General features: G+C 54.2%; 1 protein-coding gene across 6 annotated transcripts in view; it reads right to left on the reverse strand.

The window, feature by feature from the left end:
- Nucleotides 1-611: 611 nt before the first annotated feature.
- Nucleotides 612-20815, reverse strand: part of ARHGAP22 (Rho GTPase activating protein 22) — a 203929-nt gene continuing 183725 nt past the window's right edge. For all 6 annotated transcript variants that reach the window (XM_082407134.1, XM_082407132.1, XM_082407130.1 and 3 more), the window contains 6 exons: nt 16817-17024; nt 11374-11506; nt 10411-10484; nt 9694-9815; nt 6879-7782; nt 612-1154 (listed from right to left, as the gene is read on the reverse strand). In XM_082407134.1, coding sequence (XP_082263260.1) covers nt 926-1154; nt 6879-7782; nt 9694-9815; nt 10411-10484; nt 11374-11506; nt 16817-17024 — 1670 coding nt within the window. In that variant the 3' untranslated portion in view covers nt 612-925. The remainder of the gene's footprint in view (nt 1155-6878; nt 7783-9693; nt 9816-10410; nt 10485-11373; nt 11507-16816; nt 17025-20815) is intronic.

The following is a 20815-nucleotide window of genomic DNA, read 5'->3' on the forward strand; positions in this document are numbered from 1 at the left end:
AGGATGAACTGGAGGACGAAGGTAAGCAGGCAGGGAAGGGAGAGGGATTAGCACCAGCTCGAGGGGAATTTGCAAGGGAGATGGGCATAGTCTGAGGCGTCTGCACCTGGAGGACAGAGAACAGGCACTACCCACCACCTTGGCTCACCTTTCCTTTAGAGGCACACCTTGTCACCCTGCACACTCCCGGGGTGCAGAAGCAGGGAAGTGCAGCACCCTTGCTGAGCTCTGACTCACAGGCTCTGGCTTTGGAGCAGAGCTAGAGTCAAGGGAAGGAAAGCAGGTTACAGGGGAAGGCCTGAGAGGAATTCCAGGACAGACACAAGCTGCAGAGGCCCAGGTGGCTCAGAGAGGGAGCAAGCAGTGAGGAAAGCCATCCTGCCCAGAGCACAGAAGATGGAGCTGAGAGCACAGAGATGTGCCTAAGTCCAGCTTCAATGACCATGGCAACACTGGGTGCTCCTCTGGGACCTTTGCACCCCACTTCTGAAGGCCCCATGCCATTCCACCCATGGGACACCTTGAGGACTCCCAACCCTGCGAGAAACAGGAGAGGTCACTTGGTACCCTCACTTTGCATGCCCATAAAGGAGTCAGGCATCCAGGCATCATGCTTTCAGGGCAAATTTAATAAAGAATGCAAAAAGGTCCCGGTGAGCTACTCAGATCCCAGGTGCCACCTGTTTGGGCAGCCACGGGACTGTCCCCTCTGACGCCTGCCACACCCTACTCAGAGCAGCATCCAGATCCAGAGCAGGGCTCGGGCTCCCGACAAGGGGTGTGAGGACTGCTCTCTCCAGCTGGCACCAGATCTCCTGGCACCACTGAGGCACAGGTCCAAGCTGCAGAGGCTCTGCTTCCTCCCGAGGCTGCAGGAGGTTAGGGAGGGCAAGCTGAGCAGCAGCAGCGAACTCCCCCCATTCCTTTACTTCGGTGCTCTGGCACCTTTTGCCCCAGCAGTCAGGCTTCCCAGGGTTGAAAAAAACTCCTCCATCTCCTTCTGCAGCAGCTGGTTCCTCTTCTCTGCATCCTCCCGTGCCCGCTCCGAGTTCCTCAGCTTTATTTCCAGCATTGTGTACTTTTTCTTTTCCTGGTCTAGTTCTTCTTCTAGCCGTGACATTCGTTTCCTCAGGTCAGCACTACCTTCTTCGAGTCTTAAAATTCAAGAAGAAAGACATCATTTTAGACTTGGGCCTGCTGGGTTTGCCAAGAAAACTCCATTGTCATCAGACTCTTGATGGGGCGAAGGAGCTGGTCGGGCCTGGGACCAGGGGAAGGACGTGTGCGGGCTCAGACCCAGTGCTGGGTGAGGCTGCACGGACTGCATCTCTTCACAAGACCCTGGGGCTTTCCCCCAAGCCAGCGGGGCCTCATCCCCGAGACCCTCCCCTCAGCCTTTGGCACTAGAGGCCAGGGGCCTCCCTGAGTCCTCACTCAAATACGAAGACCACTAACCCTCCCCGCCCAGCCAACTGTCCTGCTGAGGAGGGATGGACTGCCAGCTGGCAGAGAACAGGACTGAGCCCTGCACCGAGAGGGGAGCAGGAAACTGTCCTCACATTTGCTCTTCTACGAGACCCCTTGAGCTTCAGGCAGAGACAGCAACTCACAGGAAACCCCACTCGGGTTGTCACTTCATCTTCCGTTCCCTCTCAGCCTTCACACCCGAGCCCAAATGTCTCAGCCTCTGGGAAGCCTTCACACCCGAGCCCAAATGTCTCAGCCTCTGGGAAGCTTCTCTTGATCCTCCCCAGCATGTCACCCACATTACTGCTCCTTTTTGCTACCACAGAGCTACACTTCAGGCCTCTGTAGAGGTTAGCACATCTATCTTTTCAACCAGATGACCCACTCCTGTGAGGCATGAGGGACTTGCTGCGCCTGGCTCCCAGGAACCGACCTGACTACAAGACACATGACTGTGGGCAGGGCTCAAACTGCACTGAGCCTTGGTGTCTCACCCTGAAAATGCAGGGGACGGCCTTCCACCTACACACTATAGCTACGATGGACCGAGGAGACCACGTGTGCACAGCACGCCACCTGGCACATGGTGTACATGAAGCAAATATCCATTCCCTGCCCCATCCAGGATGAGGCCTGGGCCTTCACCCTCAACCACTGAACACAGAGCATGGAGAAGGGCTAAAGTCTGGAAGAGGAGGATGCCTACTTTCACTACTTCGATATAGTACTGCAAGTCCTAGACACAGCAATCAGACAAGGAAAAGAAATAAAAGGTATTCAAATTGGTAGGGAGGAGGTAAAGTTGTTATTATTTGCAGATGACATGATACTATATATAGAAAACCCTAAAGAGTCCACACAAAAACTATTAGAACTGATAAACGAATTCAGCAAGGTAGCAGGATACAAGATTAACATATAGAAATTGGTTGCATTTCTTTATACTAACAAACAATGAAACAAACAATCCCCTTTAAAATTGCATCCAAAAAAACAAAAAAAAAACCTTACGAGTAAATCTCACCAAGGTGGTGAAAGACTTATATGCTGAGAACTACGAAACATTAATAAAGGAAATTGAAGGTGATTCAAAGAAATGGAAAGATATCCCATGCTCTTGGATTGGAAGAATTAATATTGTTAAAATGGTCATACTACCCAAAGCAATCTACAGATTTGATGCAATCCCTGTCAAATTACCCATGACATTTTTCACAGAACTAGAACAAATAATCCTAAAATTTATATGGAACTGTGAAAGGCCCAGAATTGCCAAAGCAGTCCTGAGGAAAAAGAACAAAGCAGGAGGCATAACACTCCCAGACTTAAGGCAATATTACAAAGCTAGAGTAATCAAAATAGCATGGTATTGGCACAAAAACAGACATATGAATCAATGGAACATAATAAAGAGCCCAGAAGTAAACCCACACACTATGGCCAAATAATCCACGACAGAGGAGGCAAGAATATACGATGGGGAAAGGACAGTTTCTTTAGCAAGTGGTGTTGGGAAAGTTGGACAGCCTCATGCAAATCAGTGAAGTTAGAACACACCCTCACACTACACACAAAAATAAACTCAAAATGGCTTAAAGACCTAAGACATGACACCATAAAACTCCTAGAAAAGAACATAGGCAAAACGTTCTCTGACATAAGTCATGACAACGTTTTCTTAGGTCAGTCTCCCAAGGCAACAGAAATAAAAGCAAAAATAAACAAATGCAACCTAATCAAACTTATAAGCTTTTGCACAGCAAAGGGAACCACAAACAAAATGGAAAGACAACCTATGGAATGGGAGAAAATACTTGCAAATGATGTGACCGACAAGGGCTTAATTTCTAAAACATACAAACAGCTCATACAATTCAGTAACAAAAAAGCAAACAACCCAATTGAAAAATGGGCAGAAGACCTAAATAGACATTTCTCCAAAGAAGACATACAGGTGGCCAGAAGGCACATGAAAAGATACTCATCATCACTAATTCTTAGAGAAATGCAAATCAGAACTACAATGAGGTACCACCTCACACTGGTCAGAATGGCCATCACTAAAAGGTCTAAAAATAACATGTTGAAGAGGGTGTGGAGAAAAGGGAACCCTCTAACACTGTTGGTGGGAATGTTAAGTTGGTGCAGCCAACTATGGAGAACAGTATGGAGGTTCCTCAAAAAACTAGAGTTGCCATATGATCCAGCAATCCCACTCCTGGGCATATACCCAGACAAAACTCTAATTCAAAAATATACATGCATTCCTATGTTCATAGCAGCACTATTTACAATAGCCAAGACATGGAAACAATCTAAATGTCCATCGACAGATGAATGGATAAAGAAGATGTGGTATATATATATACAATGGAATATTACTCAGCCATAAAAAATGAAATCATGCCATTTGCAGCAACATGGATGGACCTAGAGATTATCATACTAAGCGAAGTGAATCAGAGAAAGACAAATATCATATCACTTATATGTGGAATCTAAAATATGACATAAATGAACTTATCTATGAAACAGACTCATAGACATAGAGAAAGGACTTGTGGTTGCCAAGGGGGAGGGGTGATGGTGGGGAGAGGGATGGATTCGGAGTTCAGGATTAGCAGATGCAAACTAATATATATATAGGATGGGTAAACAACAAGGTCCTATTGTATAGCACAGGGAACTATATTCAATATCCTGGGATAAACCATAATGGAAAATAATATGAAAAAGAATATATGTATATGTATAACAATCACTTTGCTGTACAGAAGAAATTAACACAATGTTGTAAAACAACTATACTTCAATTAAAAAAAAAAAGCATGGAGAAGGGAGAAAGCCTCCCTTCACCCCAGCCTCCCATCTGGGGAGCACGGGGCATAATGTCAGAAGACCCACCCCCCACCAAGGCAGAGGCAGCAGGCCCCCATCAGCCCTCTCACTGCTTCTCCTCCTGTCCAGGCCCCTCCTTTGTCAGGTCCTCCCTGCCCCCTGGTGCTCCTGAGCACAGCCTCCATGCCACTCCTTGAGGGACCTTGTCCAGCCTCAGACTTGAAGCACTTAAAGCACTCAATGTGCTGACAACCCTCAATCTTTATCTCCCTCAAGTCCACTCAGAAACGTAATAATAAGTATCTCCAACTTAACAGACCCACAGCTGAGCTCCTGCCCTCCTTCCCCAAGTCACCCTCCTATAGCCCCAGTCTCCCCAGCTCAGTGACCACCTTCTTCCAGTTGCTCGGCCAAAACAAAAATGGTGTCTCTCAAGTCGTTCTTTTTCTCACCACCACACCCGATCAACTGGAAAAACGCAAACATATTCAGAATCTGGCTGCTTCTTCCACCTTGACTGCTGCCCTGTAGGTCCATGCCAGCCACAGGTCTGACCTAGATGGCCATGGCCTCCTAACTGGTCTTTGTCTGCCTCATCAAGCGCTCCTGAGCACAGCAGTCAGTGCACCTCATCAAAGTGATCAAAGTCCTCCAGGTCTTCCAGCAGCTTCACATCTCACTGGCAATAAAATCAAAGCATCACTCCTGCTAAACGCCTTGCCGCCTGCCCCACCCCGACTCCACCACGCTTTCAGAGCTTGCCCAGACACTCCGCCAGTACACAGTGGGGCAGGGACTCGAACCCATAGCCTGCCAGGCAGCAATACTGCATTTCCCCTGAGAACCCCAGCCTCCAAGAAGGTGAAAGATCTAGAAGCTCAAGTCAGCTCCACAAACAGCCAAGAAAGTGAGATGTTGATTCTGACCCCCTCTAAGGCTGCCCTCAGACAGTGTCCGCTGAGTAACACTTCCTGTACACTCTGAGCTCATCTTCAGCAGTAAACACCTTCCAGTGAATCTGCAGATAGCTCCTGCTATTACCTCTGCCTGGTAAATTCCAACCCAGTGCTTACATTGTGGGTTTTCTCCACAATTTTAAACCCCGGGGTTTTACTCATACTGTGTCCTTTCTCCTCCTTGCTCAGCTCAGTCCTGTCGGTCCTTCAAGTCCTGGCTCTGATATTGCCTGCTGTGACCCCCGCCCCCCGACTTCCCCCATGGCAGGGGCTGCTGCCCTCATAGCCCCTTTCCTGCCATCTTCCTGCCGTGAACACAGACTGCACACACCTGACACTCCCCAGGTGCCCAGGAGACAGCTGCCAGCAGAACAAAAGGGTCAAATGCTACCATTCCAGCTCCTTGTGGGAATCCCAGGCTCAGAAATAGAAGCATGAATCCCTTCCACCTCCACTGTCTGATGGAAAAAGGAAGCACTCAGAACGCGCTGAAGCCCCCTGCTAGTGGGTGGGACATGGGTTCATAGGTCTGATGCATAGGCTGATGCAAGGCCTGGGGCAAAAGGAGCTAAGGGGGTCTAAGATGCTGATGGAAGCACTGCTCACTGTCCAGTGTAGGCTCTGCTGGTGATTGTAATTGGGGAACTTGGCCTCTCAGAGCTGGAAAATGCCCTCTGCACAGGGAGGCTGGGAGGATGGATCCAGGGCCCATCAGTGAACAAGCCTGCAAGCCTTAAAGGGTGGCACGAGGGACTTCCCTGGTGGCACAGTGATTAAGAATCCACCTGCCAATGCAGGGGACACAGGTTCGAGCCCTCGTCCGGGAAGATCCCACATGCCACGGAACAACTAAGCCCATGTGCCACAACTACTGGGCCTGCGCTCTAGAGCTGGCGAGCCACAACTACTGAGCCTCTGCGCCTAGAGCCTGTGCTCCGCAACAAGAGAAGCCACCGCAATGAGAAGCCCACGCACCGCAATGAAGAATAGCTCCTGCTCACGGCAACTAGAGAAAGCCCGTGGGCAGCAACGAAGACCCAACGCAGCCAAAAATATATAAATAAATAAATTTATATATTAAAAAAAAAGGTGGCACGAGGCGTCCTCTGTGACCCAGCAGAAGGGAGGGCTTGGCTCCCTCCTCAGAGAAAATCGGATTTCGATCCAGAAGTCCTCATTCTACATCAGGTCCAACCACGGTCAGTCAAACAGGCTGGCCTGGGGCCTGCAGTGCACGCGTGCCCTGCCCCAGTCCCAGTTCCTGGGCTATAGGACATACCTTGGGGGCCTGCCTCCTCCCTGACTGAGGGCCCCAGAGGGACCCCCACTCTGAGCCTCTCCATCAAAGGTCTCTGACAGCATGCCAGCCCCTCAGCTCCTGAGCTTTCCCAGACATAGGATCCCCAGCCCTCCACTCCCAGCCCTGTCCTGCGGGCATTGGCCCAGAAAGGCGGCTCCTGGGCACCGGCTGCTCTGAGCCCTGCCAACAGGAGGCTTTCTTTCAGAGCCAGAGGCCAACTGCCCAGACTGGTGCCCAGTGAGCTGGGTGGCTGCGAGGGCCCTGCCTGGCCCGGGGAGCGCCCGCCTCGCACTCGCCCAGCAGCTGCAGCCCTTTACCTTTTCACACTCATCTCGTACTCAGTCCTCTGCCGGCACAGCTCTGACCTGAGCTCCGTGACCAGGCCCTGGAGAGCCTCAGTACGGTGGGCGAGGTCCTGGGTGGGGCTGCCTGGGTCACTGGGCTCACTGCTGCTGATGCAGGCGCCCACCCTGTCCAGGCCGTGGTCCGGGTCTGGGGATCTGCACTCCTCGCTGCTGCTGGGGACAGGGGAGGGCTCGAGGGCCCCCTCAGTGTGGAGGGAGCTGCAGGCAGAGGAGTCACTGGCCCTGCACGCTGTGCAGCTGCTGACCGAGCCCCTGGCTGAGGCCTCGCCGGAGGAGGCCCCAGACCATGGCATGCTGGCCACGCTGGGTGTGCTGGGAAAGGGGCTGGGCAGAGGCACGTTGTCATAGGTGGAGAGTCTCTGCTCGGAGCCTGAGTCCTTGAACCGGTCTCCCGATGAGGCCCGGCGGTGGCCTCGCAGGGAGGATAGCCCGTTCATGAGCCAGTTCCCTCCGGAGGAGATGATGGGCACCTCCAGGGATGAGGTGCCCACCTTCGGGCTCCCCGACCGGGACCCTGACTGCCTGAAGGATGACCTCCAGTTGGGCAGAGTCTGCACCTTCTTCCCAGGGCTGGTGGCAGCAGGGCTGCTTCGGCTACCCAGGCCCGTGGAAGAGGTTCTAGAGAATGCCGCCACGGCAGCCCCATCCAGAGAAGAGGTCCTGTGCGAGGGCAGGCCGGGGGCGCCGGGGCTGCCAGGCTCTGCCCGGCTGTCCCTGGTGACCTCCTCGGAGCCCCATCCCACGGTGCATGGTGGGCTCCCGCGTGGGGAGGCTGGCCCTTCCGTGGTCCTCGAAGTGAAGAGCTGGCTGTGTTTGCGGATCAGGACGGTCATCAGGTGCTGCACCAGAGAAGTGCCTGCCAGGAAGAAGGAACGAGAAAAGCCGGGCTCTGAATGCCTCCAGTCCAGGCTCTCCAGACCAGTCAGGGGAAGCTGCAGCTCGAACCCAGGGTGCCCAGCCCTGATAGTAGCCCCAAACCAGCCTACTTCTCAAGTGAGGACTCAACAAGAGCTGGCCATGTGCCGCCCCAAAGGAAAGGATGGCCACCACCCCCTCAAGTCCAGGCAGGGACAGAAGGACCATACCCAAGAATCTCCGTCCTCCAGTGTGGGCCCTGGAGCACAGAGCGGCACTGTGCCTTCGCACCCACTCCACCCAGCTGGCGGGGGGAGGAGCAGGCACAATGCCTGTTACGGCTGCGGGCGGAGCCAAGGGCAGGCTGGGACTGGAGACCAGGACCTGGACGGCGGGGCCCTCGGCTGCCCCATATGCTGCCCACAGTGGCCGTGCCTGACCGTCCATCCTCTGGGGGGCACAGGGCTCTGGGACACAGAGTAGAGATGTCTTACAGGTACATGTAGGCACACATACACAACCCATACACACAGAGTCATATACACACAACCCCGTGCACAGACAGATGCACACGGCTGCCCCCCAACGTGAACAGCCCCCCACACATGCACACAATCCCTCTTCTCCAGGCCACAGCCCCTGAGATGCAGCCTGTGGCATCTGTGGGTACTCGGTTCCTGAGGCTGTGGGGTGGGGGGAGCGGTCAGTGACAAAGGGAGGCGGTGCAGAGGGACCATGGTATCGATCCTCCTGCCTCGTTCCCTCCTGTTGTCCTCAACCAAGTACCAGAGACTGGGGAGGCTTCTGCGTGATGAGGAGGGTGAAGTACTTGGGTGGACCCTCCCACTAGAAGTAACTGAGAATCGTGGGGAAAACTAAGTAAACAATCTTTAGTCCAGAAAAGTAGGTGAGGCAGGAACTCAGCCAGTCAGTGGGGTGAGCATCTGCCCTCAGACATTTGTGCAACCTGGCAGGCGGGAGCGCTGGGGAGACCTGCCAGTCAGGCCAAGGGCGTGCCAAGCGAGAGCACCACCCCCAACGGTCACACCCTCGGCTGGGGGCGGCAAGGGACAGCTCCACAGCCCACCCCGCCCCTCCCCTAGGTCACGCGCAACAGGAATGGCCACTCTGCCCTCAGCCTGCCTGGCGCTAGGGGCAGCGGGCTCCAGCTGGCGTCGGGTGGGTCCTGTGTGAGTCCCCGCCGGTGGCTGTGCTCAGCCGGGACTGGCTGCGGGTTTCCTGCCTGTGAGCGGCTAGGCTCTCACACTAACCCCGCCGGGACAGTCTTCCATGGGGTCTCCAAGCAGGGCTCTCATTTCCATGCCAGCCTGCACCTGTGCCCTTTGAAAAGTCGGGCTGACAGAGTCACCTTGCCTCTCCTGGCCTGTCTCATCAGTAAAATGGGGGCAGTAACCACAGCGCGGGCTGCTTGTGAAGATTAAAATGCAGTGGCAGAAGTAAAGTACTTAGCGGAGGCCGGGGCATGTTAAAAGCAGCTGCTGTTGCTGCTATTTTTTTAAATCATTATTAGTCTTCATTATAGAACGGAATATCCCTAGCGTTTGCAAAAGCTCTGACATCCAGAAGAAGCCTGTGACAATTACTTAATTGAAAATTACTTTAGTAAAGCAAAAACATCTCTGTGTATTCAAGGGCAAGGGCGCTGACCTTTTCCACACCCGCCCCCCAGCCTCTCCCACCATTCTAACTGCACCTTAAGACCCATCCACAGGGCAAAGCTCCTTTTCCTCTTGTAGCTGCCCCATGGGGGAGGAGGAGCTGGAGGAGGCGGGGTCCAGAGAGGCTGCTGCCAAGTCCCCAGCGCCCTTCCTGCTGGCCTGGCGTTGAGGATGCTGAGGACTTGCCCAGGATCAAGGCGAGCCCAGAGCACCACGCACACCCCCACCATTACCTTCCATGATGGTCACTGGGTCTTCTATCTGTGGCCGAAGTATATTAGGTCCAAAAACAGTTGCCAGGTTCTGGACGCTCATCTTGTTGACATCTGAGTGGGACTGAACTTCATCCAGAAACCTGCAAAGTAAGGAAGAGACAGTTGGCAGAGAAGCAAATCCTGATGCCAGATCTACTGGGAACTGCCTGGCCCCCATGCTCAGCTGCACCCACATTTCCACAGCTGCTAAGCACAGCCAGCTGCCCCTGCCAGGCTTGGAAGAAGGCAGAGCTTCCCCTAAGATCTGAGAGGGCCGTCAGAAGCAAAGGCCACTGGGACAAGGGCCTGTCATGGAAGGGGACACAATTCTCCCACCTGCAGTGGGAGTAGATGCCCAGGAAGGCCCAGATCCCCCCAGACACGGGGCTAGGTGAAGGCCACCCTGCATGTCCTCTCCTGGCACCCTAAGCCTAGGTTGTGGTCAGGAGGCAGACCCATGGGGAGGGGATGGTGAGAGGCACCCAGAGGAGGCAGAAGGAACAAAGGCTGTATCCTTTTCCTTCAGGAATGATGTGCTCAGGACTGTAAGCTCTATGAGCGCAGTGACTGTGTTCTTCTATATTCCCATATTGGCTTGACAGACATGTGAGTGGAAGCATGACCCAGGCCCCCGACCCCCTTGAAGGGCAAGGAGCCAGAGCACAGGGGAGGGAAGCCCCACCCCTAGTCACTTACTTGCAGATATATCTGAGCAGGTTGTAATTGACCAGGGGAAGGCTGCTCACTTGTTTAGCCAACTCCAGAGTTCCCTTGGGATTGAGAGAGAAAAACAGCATTTCAAAGACCAGCAAGGAGGCCCCGGTCCTCTTACTAGAGGGAGTAGGGGGTGAGAATCCGAGTCCAGACCTCCATCCACAGCCCATGGGCCTGGCCCCAGGTGACCAGAGGGCACCACCACTTCCATCTCCCTGGCTTGTGACCTCCGGGGGGAAGCAGATTTACTTTCGAGAAGCCGTTGTGAGGGATGTGCCTCTGCAGGGCCACAGAGGAATGTCAGGGCCAGCTCACTGATTGAGGTACAAATATTTGCCAGATAAAGACCCCTCATCTCCCACACAGTCAGAGGGAGGGCAAACAGTCCTTCCCCAGCCAGAGCCCACCAGGGCTGCAGGCGGCCTCTGCAGGGGTCGGGTGGGAGGCCCTGTCCTGGGAGCAGTCTCGAATTCTTTTGGGAGGTGGCGGGATAGAAACAGATGCAAGGTCTGGTTGTTTCTGAACCCCACAGCCGGCCTGGGTAGCCTGAGTTGGTTGTGGGAGCAGGTGATGGAGCAGGAGTGCCTACTGGGTAGTGGCCCAGCCTGAGCTCCCTGTGCTCAGGGGCACGGCTGGAACACGGCCTGCTTTAGGAAGTACCTGTCCCTCTGAGAGACAGAGGGCCGCACACGGAGGGGATGCTCCAGGCACCTCGCCCCAGGGTGCCCTCGCACACACAGTGGGATGTTCCAGCCCTCCCCAGATTAGGAGCTTCTAGGCCTGTCCCCCACAGAGCAGGCTGCTCCAGGGCACCACCCCCCTGACACACACAGAGCAGGAGGCAGGATCTGTGTGCCATGAAGAGTCACAGAAAGTCCTGTCTCCACATACCCGCCACCAACTAGCAGGCCCACCCCCCAGGATGGGTCCCCATGAGCCACTAACCTCCCCCTCGTCCTTGGTGAGCAGCTGGGCGCAGCTAAGGAAGTCCTCATACCTGGCGAAGGGGACCACAGGCTCGGGGAGCTCCCGCAGGTAGAGCTTCAGCAGGGAGGCCACCGTGTGCACGTCTGTTGTGCTGCAGGCAGAGGGACGAGTGTGAGGCCTGGGCGCCAGGGAACCGCAGGAGTGACCAGTACCCCGCCCCACCCCCACCAGGGGCAGCCTCTGCTCTCACGTCCGTGTGTGCGTGCGTGCGTGTGTGTGTGTGTGTGTGTGTGTGTGTGTGTGAGCGCGCCCGGGCGCGCGCACGCGCTGTGACGACTGGCTGGTGAACAGGTGAGCGTGAAGGGCCCCCTTCCACTGCCCTGCTGCCTGCCCCAGGGTACTGTGGAGGGTGACGTGCAGCTGCTCCACACCGGGGAGGCGGGCAGCCAGGGGCACAGCTGTCCTTCGACCCAAGCCTGAGCTTGCTTCTCTGCCCAGGCTCACCCTCCAACGGAAGCAGGAGGGCTGTGGCAAAGGCGCCCACCACGCAGGGCTGCTGAGCCCCTTGAAAAAGGGCAGCTGTCCCTGGGCACCTGCCACCAGGGGCTGGGCAGGTCAGAGGTCAGGCCCTTTCCCCAGCTTCTGGGCTTCTATTCACACTATGGATGCCCCATTTCCAGTGCCCCAGAGCCCCGTCTATGCACTCCCAGGCATCAGTCTCCTGCTCATAGCTGGGAGCTGCCCAGGCTGAAGTGGGCCCTGTGGAGGGCGGCAGCCCTGGGCCTGTTTGGACTCTGGGTTCAGGTCCTGGACTGCAGTCTTGGCACCTCCTCCAAGTTTGCCTTCCAGGCTGGGCTAGGCCCCAGGTATTTCATCTGCTTTTCTAGGGCCCTGGATTTAAACGCTGGAACCGCATTTCCCTCATGGGAGGTGCTCAGGAAAGATGGGCCTAGGACCAAAAGAACATGGCTGTGCCATTAAGGTGCCACCTGGCCCTGGCTGTCCAAGGCTGGTAGCACTGAGGTAAGCCCTGGGGTCCCTTCCGCCCTGGCATTTGGAATTCTGGGGTTCCACAGGGCTACATGCACCTCAAACTCACGCACCCAGAGCCCCTCCCTGCCTCAGGACTGGAGGCTCTTGGTGGCTCTCGGTCTGGCCAGTGGAGCGGCCCCCATCCCTGCCGCCACCTCCCCTCTCCAGCCAGGCGTGCTGCCGCCCACACCCCGCAGTGCCTTCTCTCAGCCACCTCCTCTGCTGACACATCCATTTCCTGGGCGCTTAGGTCCCCAGTGGGTACCCAGCCTTGAGCCCAATGTCCCCTCTCCCACCTGGGGACCCCATGAGTTCACTGCCAGCCACTGTGTGAGCAGGAGCCCCAGGAGGACGCGGGGAGGGACGGGAAGCCAGGAGGATCAGCTGCTGGCCTTCGGACAAGGGCCAGCCATTATGTCTCCCCCGACGGAGGAGGTGGAAGCATTTCTGATCTGGGCAAGTAGACGCAGAGCGGCCCCTCCATGCTGCAGACCTTGCCTCCGCGTCCCTGCCCAGAGCCCCATCCTGGCAGCTGCTGGCTGCCCGCGGGTTACAGTGCTCCCGCGTCTGGGAGCTTGGCTCAGCCCTGACTGCCTCACCTTCTTTCTCCCTCCCTAGAAATTCACTTCCTCCCTCTCTCCCCACTCCCCACAGTTGACCCAAGGCTTCTTCTGGTCACTTTCTCCCTAAACTCCCCTCAGACCCTCCCCTCCCACACACACCTGCCTGAATCCAGCCCCCAGCTCCAGCACTCAAGGAGAATGTTCGCAGCCCAGAGCACAACGGGTGCCCACCAGCCTGTGAGCCCTTCTGGGGCAGGTGTTGTCACCTGTCCGGCTCCCTCTCCCAGGAGCAGGCGCACAGTGTGCAGTGGAGGGGGGCTGGGCGCACGGGCAAGGAGGGCAACAGCTGGAGACAAGGGCTCGCCCTGGGGTCCACATCAGCTTCTGCCCTCGCTGTTGCACAGCAGGTAACCCGCCGTGAGGCAGATAACCCCCAGCCTCAGTTTCTCCATCTGCAGGATGGATCTGGAAATGCCGCCATTCCCCTGCATCTCTTCATTCCCAAAGACCCCCTCACCCCTGCCGACACCAATGTCCATCCAGAACACAGCTGTGGTCTCCTGCCCCCCACACCTCGCTCCCCTGCAGTCCGCTCTCCAGGCGGCGGCCTGGCCCATCTTTCCCATCCCAGCCCAGTCACCAAGCACTACCTCCCTGGGGGCCGGGCTGCCTGCTCTGTGCTGTGGGCCAGGCCAAGGGGAGCTTGGTGATGGGAACCCGGGCTGGTTCCCTGAGTGCATTTATTTGTCATCTGTCCTGGCCACGTGAGGGCAGGGCCTTGTCTGCTGTCTGTCGTGTTCACGGCCACTCCCCCACACCTACCAAGCGCTCTCCCTCAATGGATGGGTGCAAAGTGATGTAAGAAGAGTTGTTGCGAGAGTCACCAGAGCCACCAAGGTGGGGCATGGGGGAGACCGTCCTCGAGATGCTCGGCAACAGCACGGACAGGGCTGGGAGAGCTGCTATGGGCCAGGGACTAGAGACCAGGGTGGCAGGAAGGGACAGGTGTGGTGACTGCGGCTTCCAGGCCAGGTGGGGCTCTGTATGGAGGAGCGAGTCCAGGACTGGAGGCCGGAGTTCACAGTGCAGAGTGTGTCTACGCGCATGGAGCGAGCCAGCTCAGTCCCGGATGGCCCCTGCCAGCATGTGGGTGAGGGGAGCAGCCCTGGGACAATCCTGTCAGGAAGTGGAGAAGAGGAGCCTTGGGATGCCTGCGTTGGGGGTGGGCACAATGCAGGGCCAGAGGAGATACCAGGAAGTGGGAGAGAATGGGGTCAGATACCCCAGGAGAAGCTTCCAGAAGGGAGAGGCACTCAGAGCCCGGGCCAGCTGTGGCAGTGCAGGGAACACTGTGGAGAAGGGTCCTGGAAAGGTGGGTGGAGGAGCCCTGGTGTTCAGGGGGCTGAGGACGGGCAAGGGTGGGTACGGGAGAGGAGACCCTAGGTGAGAGGCTGTCGGATGACAGGAGGGAGAAACAGGATAGTTCTGGAAGGGTGAGCAGGCTGAGAGAGGAACTTTCCTGGAGGGAGGATGTAGGTGGAGGGCAAGGGGCTCTGGGAAAGAGGCCAGGATCCAGCTGGGCAGAGCCCACCTCTGGGCATCTTGGGTGAGTTACATGGGGTCTCCCAGCCTTGGGTTCTAATCCATAAAATGGACATATGACCATTGAAGAAAAGTCTGTAAACGCACTGAGGGCAGGGCTAGTGTGGGATGCTCCAGATGGAAGCAGGGGGTCAGGTAGGGAGAGGGAGGGTGGGGGAAGAGAGGCTGAGGAGAGGTTGAGGTTGGAAGGTGCAAAGGGGGGCCTGCCCTGCCCCGTCATGCCCCTCACCCTTGCTTCTGCCCCCACCTGGCGCGGGGTTCCCCCTTGGCCACTGGCCCCTAAATCTGGTTGCTGAGCAGAGTCACTGGGGGCTTTTATACATGCAGATTCCCACTCCTCATTCGTGTGTCTGATTCCACAGGAGTGGGGAGGGCGGGGCCTGGAACCTGGACTTTTGGTAGCTCCTGGGGATCCAGATATACTGTCTTACCGCCTGATGCCAACTCGGAAGATATCTGCAAACACGAAATGAGATCTGGCCGCCGCCCTACTCAAACTGTGCCTGGCCTCCTGGGCCTCAGGACCAAACCCAGCTCCCTGGAGTGCCTTCCTCGGCTTTGCCCCTGCTGCACACATGCTCTGTGCAAGCTGCGGTTCCTGAAGGCCTCAGCCTGGATCCTCTCCCCTTCTGGCCCACCTGTTGAACACCCACTGGAGAGGCAGAGCCCCTCAGACACCCCCGCCTTGCAGCCCTGACTCCCGACCTCTCAGCAGTGTGGGGCAGGCCTTCCCTGGGCTCCTGTGTCTCTCTCTGGACACTTCTACTCCTCTTCCTGGGATCACCTCCAACCCATCCTCCAAGATGGGGCTTCTCAGGTTGTCCCCTTTCCTCTCTTCTCCCTCATGCCCTCCCAGGTGCACTCACCTGCTCTCACACCCTATTGTTGCCCTGTTGAAACAGAGGACACCCAACCCCACACCTGCCCCCAGAATCCTCTCCTTGGTTCTGGAACCGAGGGTCCCTCTGGCTACTGATCGCATCACTTCCTTCAGATTTCCCACCAGCACACCACACTCAGCTCCTCAGCACCTTCCCAGTGATGGGGGGAGCAGAGAAAGGAGAGGCCGTGGTCATCCACAGCCAGGGGCGTGCTCAGGGTGTGGGGTCAGTGGCAACCAGGGCCGTGGTCCCTTCTCTAAAAAACCTCAATGTCCAGAGCAAGTTTCCAGGAACCACAGAGAAGCATTATTTGAAGCAATCTCCAACCTTAACCCACAGCCACACAGGCACAGGATGGAAGAGGCTTGGCTGGCAGAGGTTCAGAGTGGACCACAAGCTCACTGAGATAATAAATAATGAACCACAAGCTCAGAGTATCAGATGGAAATTCACGAGGCTCCAGATGAAGGAACCCCTGTGCTCTCCTGGGTAGACCCCCTCTGGGGAGTGGTGATCAGTCCCAGGCTCCACATGTGAAAAAGGAATTGACAGACTCTCCTGGCTGTGGTGATGGGTCTGGGCAGATGCTGGAGGGGCTGGAAGTGTTCTGCCCCGAGAGGAAAAGATCTGAAAACGCCAGGGCTGCCAGCAGAAACCTGTGGACCTATCCTGCAACAGAGGGGCCCTCGTCTGTGAAGGCAGATCTGAGAAGAATGGGCAGAAGCTCCATGGGGGCCAGGGCTGGCTTGATACAGAAAGAATTTCCTATGAAAAACTGCCCCATGATGGAGATACCATCAGAGAGAAGAGGCCCCCAAACAGCTACCTGTCCCCCATTCTTAGCTCCTGGGCTCTAAGTGAGGCTGACTATCCCGGGGTGGAGCCCAGGACTCAGTAAGCCCCAGTGATGGGGTAGGATGGGCACTGGCCCAGGACAGGTGGAGGAGACTTGCTCCTCCACCCCCAAAACCTGTGAGAATGTGGGGATGGAGCCACGCCTCCATCTTGGTACCAAAGGAGGCTGGGGGGCAAGTCATCCCAAGAAAGCAGAGCCAAGAAACAGACCATGCAGAAGGCCTGGAGTCCTGGATGGTGCCAGCAGAGGCCTTTCCCTGCTCCTGCTGGGGTGGGCTGACGGGCATCCACAGTGGATACAGCCCACGTGGAGGTGGCAGGATCCACCCCTAAGGGAGATGCAGGGCTGCTGCAGTGATTCTGTGCCCCGCACTCCACCCATTGGGAGGGCTGGCTGGGCACATGTGCCAGTGTAGGGCGCCATCCCATCCTCCATCCTGCACCCATGCCTCTCAGCTGGCATCCTGAGAGGAGGCTATGCAGGGGAATGGACAGGTGGCCCTATCTGCACCCCTCCCAGGAGCTCACCTGTCAAACAGTGGCTTCTCCCCACAGTCGAAGGAATCCTGCAGGTCCCTCACCAGGTTGGCCTGGCCAGGCATGCGGAAGAGGCCCTCCTCGGTGAGCCCGCGCTCCCGGATGAAGTCCACACACTGCTCCACCAGCAGGGGTGCCAGGCGCGGGCCATACTTCCGCTCATGGTGGACTGTGTCCTCCAGGCGCTGCCCAAAGACCCCTGGGCACAGAGAGGAGCTGGTCACACCCTCAGCTAGCCGGCGCGGCGGTGGGGGAGGGCGCTGGGGACAACAGAGGGCAGGGGGTGCTGTCAGGGCCAAGGGTGGCTCCCCCGTGAGGGAGCAGGTTAGAAACCGGGAGGGCAGGCACCAGGCGGCTGGGACAGGGCAGGAGGGCATAGCGGGCAGGGGCCTGGCCTGGCCTGTGGAGCTTGTTCAAGCCTGAGGACCCTCAGGGAGGGCCCTCAGGGACCATGCATTATGCATTTTATTGATTGGCTTATTTATGCAACACTAACCTCCAAATGGAAGTGGCTTGCATTTAAAAACCCAACACTATGTCCACTGAAAGACGAACTCTAGAATGTTCTTAGTGGCACTCCTTTGCAATCCCTCCAAATGGGAAACTACCTAATGCCCATGAGCGGCAGAATGAGCGGGATTGTCATGGTCTACTCATACCGTGGAGCATGGGACAGCAATGACAACAGCTGGGGCACAGCTCAGGCAAAAAGACAGATGATAGATGATGTGAGAGCAGAATCACAACTCAGCATCACTGATCATGAGCGAAATGCAAATCAAAACCACCTCACACCCATGAGGATGGTTACTATCCAAAAAACAGAAAACGTGTTGGTGAGGATGTCAAGAAATTGGAACCCTTGTGCCCTGTTCATGGGAATGTAAAATGGTGCAGCCGCTGTGGAAAACAGTATGGAGGCACCTCAAAAAATTTAAAACAGAGTTACCATATGATCCAGCAATTCTATATACCCAAAAGAAGTGAAAGCAGAGACTTGAGCAGATATATGTACACCCATGTTCACAGTAGTATTATTCACAACATCCAAATGGCGGAAGCAACCCAAGTGTCCATCAATGGATAGATGGATAAACAAAATGTGATACATACATACAACAGAATATTATTCAGCCATAAGAAGGAAATTCTGACACATGCTATAACATGGACAAACCTTGAGGACATTTTGCCGAGTGAAATAAGCCAGTCCACTAAAACAAGTAAAATACTGTATGATTCCACTTATAGGAGGTACTTAGAATAATCAAATTCATAGAGACGGAAGGTAGAATGGTGGTTGCCAGGGATTGGAGGACAATGGAATGGACAGTTATTGTTTAATGGGTACAGAGTCTGTTTTACAAGATAAAAAGAGTTCTGGAGATGAATGATGGTGATGATTGCACATGACGAATATACTTAATGCCACTGAATTGTACACTTAAAAATGGTTAAAATTTTATGTCAGACCTATTTTTACCAAAATTTTTTAAAATGAAAAAAAAACCCCATAATTGCTAGCAGAAGCCAGACCCAGAGTGTACACTGCATGACTCCATTTATGTAAAGCGCAAAAGCAGGTCAGAACACGGTTCCCTTGGTGGGTCAGTGACTGGAAGGAGCCTGAGGGGATCTGGGGGTGCTGGTAATACTCGGATTCTGGACCTGGGCACTGCTGACCCAGCTTTGTTCACTTTGAGAAAAATCATTAAACTACACACTTGTGACACCTGTGATCTGTTCACCTTTCTGTTTGCTATATTTCAATAACATTTGCAAAAAAAAAAAATTAGGAAGCAAAATATCCAAAACATTTAATACAGGACAAGAAAGCAAATGAGGGACAGAGGCAGAGAGCAAGAAGGTAAAGGAACTTTTGACCCAGAAAACCTGTGACAACTAAATACACAACTGGGCAAAGAGGTTCCTGGCAGCCCAGGCAAAGAGTGGAAGGAGTGGAGATCCATGAAGCTCCCTAACTCACAGTGATAGTGAAGGAGAAACAGACTTCTCCCAGCCCTAAGCTCTACAAGGCCTCTGGAAGGCCCGCCATCTGCCATCTCCCTATCTCTGACTCAGAGACCATCCCCGCAGGGCAGTTGTGGGGTGGGCCAGAGCATGACATCAAAGCTCCATTCTGTCCAGGCAGTTCTGTCCTCCCTGAGGGATGCAGCCCAGGCAGGTGGCCTCCCGAGACCTGAGTGCTGAGCCAACCAGGTGAGAGGGTGGCAGGACGGATGGCTGCCTACTGTAGCTTCCCACACACAATGGCTGTTTTGAAATAAGATACATCAGTCCCTAAGACAGTGCCTGACATAGAGCAGGACTCAGTCAATGTTCCTTCTCATGCTGCTCGACCTAAAGACAAAGTATATAGAACCTGGGGGATGAGATTTCTCCCTTCTAGAAAACATGCCCACAAGGAAGGCACCCAGTGATGCCATCAATGCTTTGGGGAGAAGTGTGTGGATGCATGTATGTGTGAATGTTCATGCATACACATGCATGTGGACTTGTGTGTGCATATGTGTGTGTGTGCATGCATACATATGTGCACAAGGAAAGTGTGCTGAACTGGCCGAGACATGGCACTCATGGTGCCAGGTGATGTTCTAAGCACTTTACATGTATCAACATATTTGATCCTCAGACAGCTGGATAACTTAGGGAATATTACCATTATTGTTATCATCATCACCATCACCATCATTCCCAACTTCCAGATGAACAAACTGAGAGGCAGCGGGCTTCAGAATGTGCCCAAGTTCACTCAGTATGTGGCAGGGTCAAGGTTCAAACCCAGGCAGTCTACATGGAACATTCTCCTGGATAGACCACATCTTGGGCCACAAATCAGTGAATTTAAGAATACTGAAATCACATCAAGCGTCTTTTCTGACCACAATGCTATGAGACTAGAAATCAATTATAGGATAAAAACTGTAAAAAACACAAACACATAGAGGCTAAACAATATGTTACTGAACAACCAAGGGATCACTGAAGAAATCAAAGAAGAAATATAAAAATGCCTAGAGACAAATGACAATGAAAACATGATGGTCCAAAACTCATGGGATGCAGCAAAAGCAGTTCAAAGAGGCAAGTTTATAACAATACAATCTTACCTTGGGAAACAAGAAAAACCTCAAATAACCTAACCTTACACCTAAAGCAACTAGAGAAAGAAGAACAAACAAAACCCAAAGTTAGTAGAAGGAAAGAAATCATAAAGATCAGAGCAGAAATAAGTAGAGACAAAGAAAACAATAGCAAAGATCAATGAAACTAAAAGCTCGTTCTTTGAGAAGATAAACAAAATTGATAAACCTTTAGCCAGACTCATCAAGAAAAAAAGGGAGAGGACTCAAATCAATAAAATTAGAAATGAAAAGGGAGAAATTACAACTGACACCACAGAAATACAAAGGATCATAAGAGACTACTACAAGCAAATATATGCCAATAAAATGGACAACCTAGAAGAAATGGACAAATTCTTAGAAAGGTACAATCTCCCAAGACTGAACCAGGAAGAAATAGAAAATATGAACGGACCAATCACAAGTAATGAAATTGAAACAGTGATTAAAATACTTCCAACAAAAGTCCAGGACCGGGCTTCCCTGGTGGCGCAGTGGTTGAGAATCTGCCTGCCAATGCAGGGGACGTGGGTTCGAGCCCTGGTCTGGGAAGATCCCACATGCCGCGGAGCAACTGGGCCCGTGAGCCACAACTACTGAGCCTGCGCGTCTGGAGCCTGTGCTCCACAACAAGAGAGGCCGCGATAGTGAAGAGGCCCGCGCACCTCGATGAAGAGTGGCCCCCACTTGCCGCAACTAGAGAAAGCCCTTGCACAGAAATGAAGACCCAACACAGCCATAAATAAATAAATAAATTTAAAAAAAAAAAAAAAAAAAAAAAAGTCCAGGACCAGATGGCTTCACAGGCGATTTCTATCAAACATTTCGAGAAAAGTTAACACCT

Source organism: Balaenoptera borealis (genome assembly GCF_965194805.1).
Source record: "Balaenoptera borealis genome assembly, chromosome: 10".
NCBI classification, from domain to species: domain Eukaryota; kingdom Metazoa; phylum Chordata; class Mammalia; order Artiodactyla; family Balaenopteridae; genus Balaenoptera; species Balaenoptera borealis.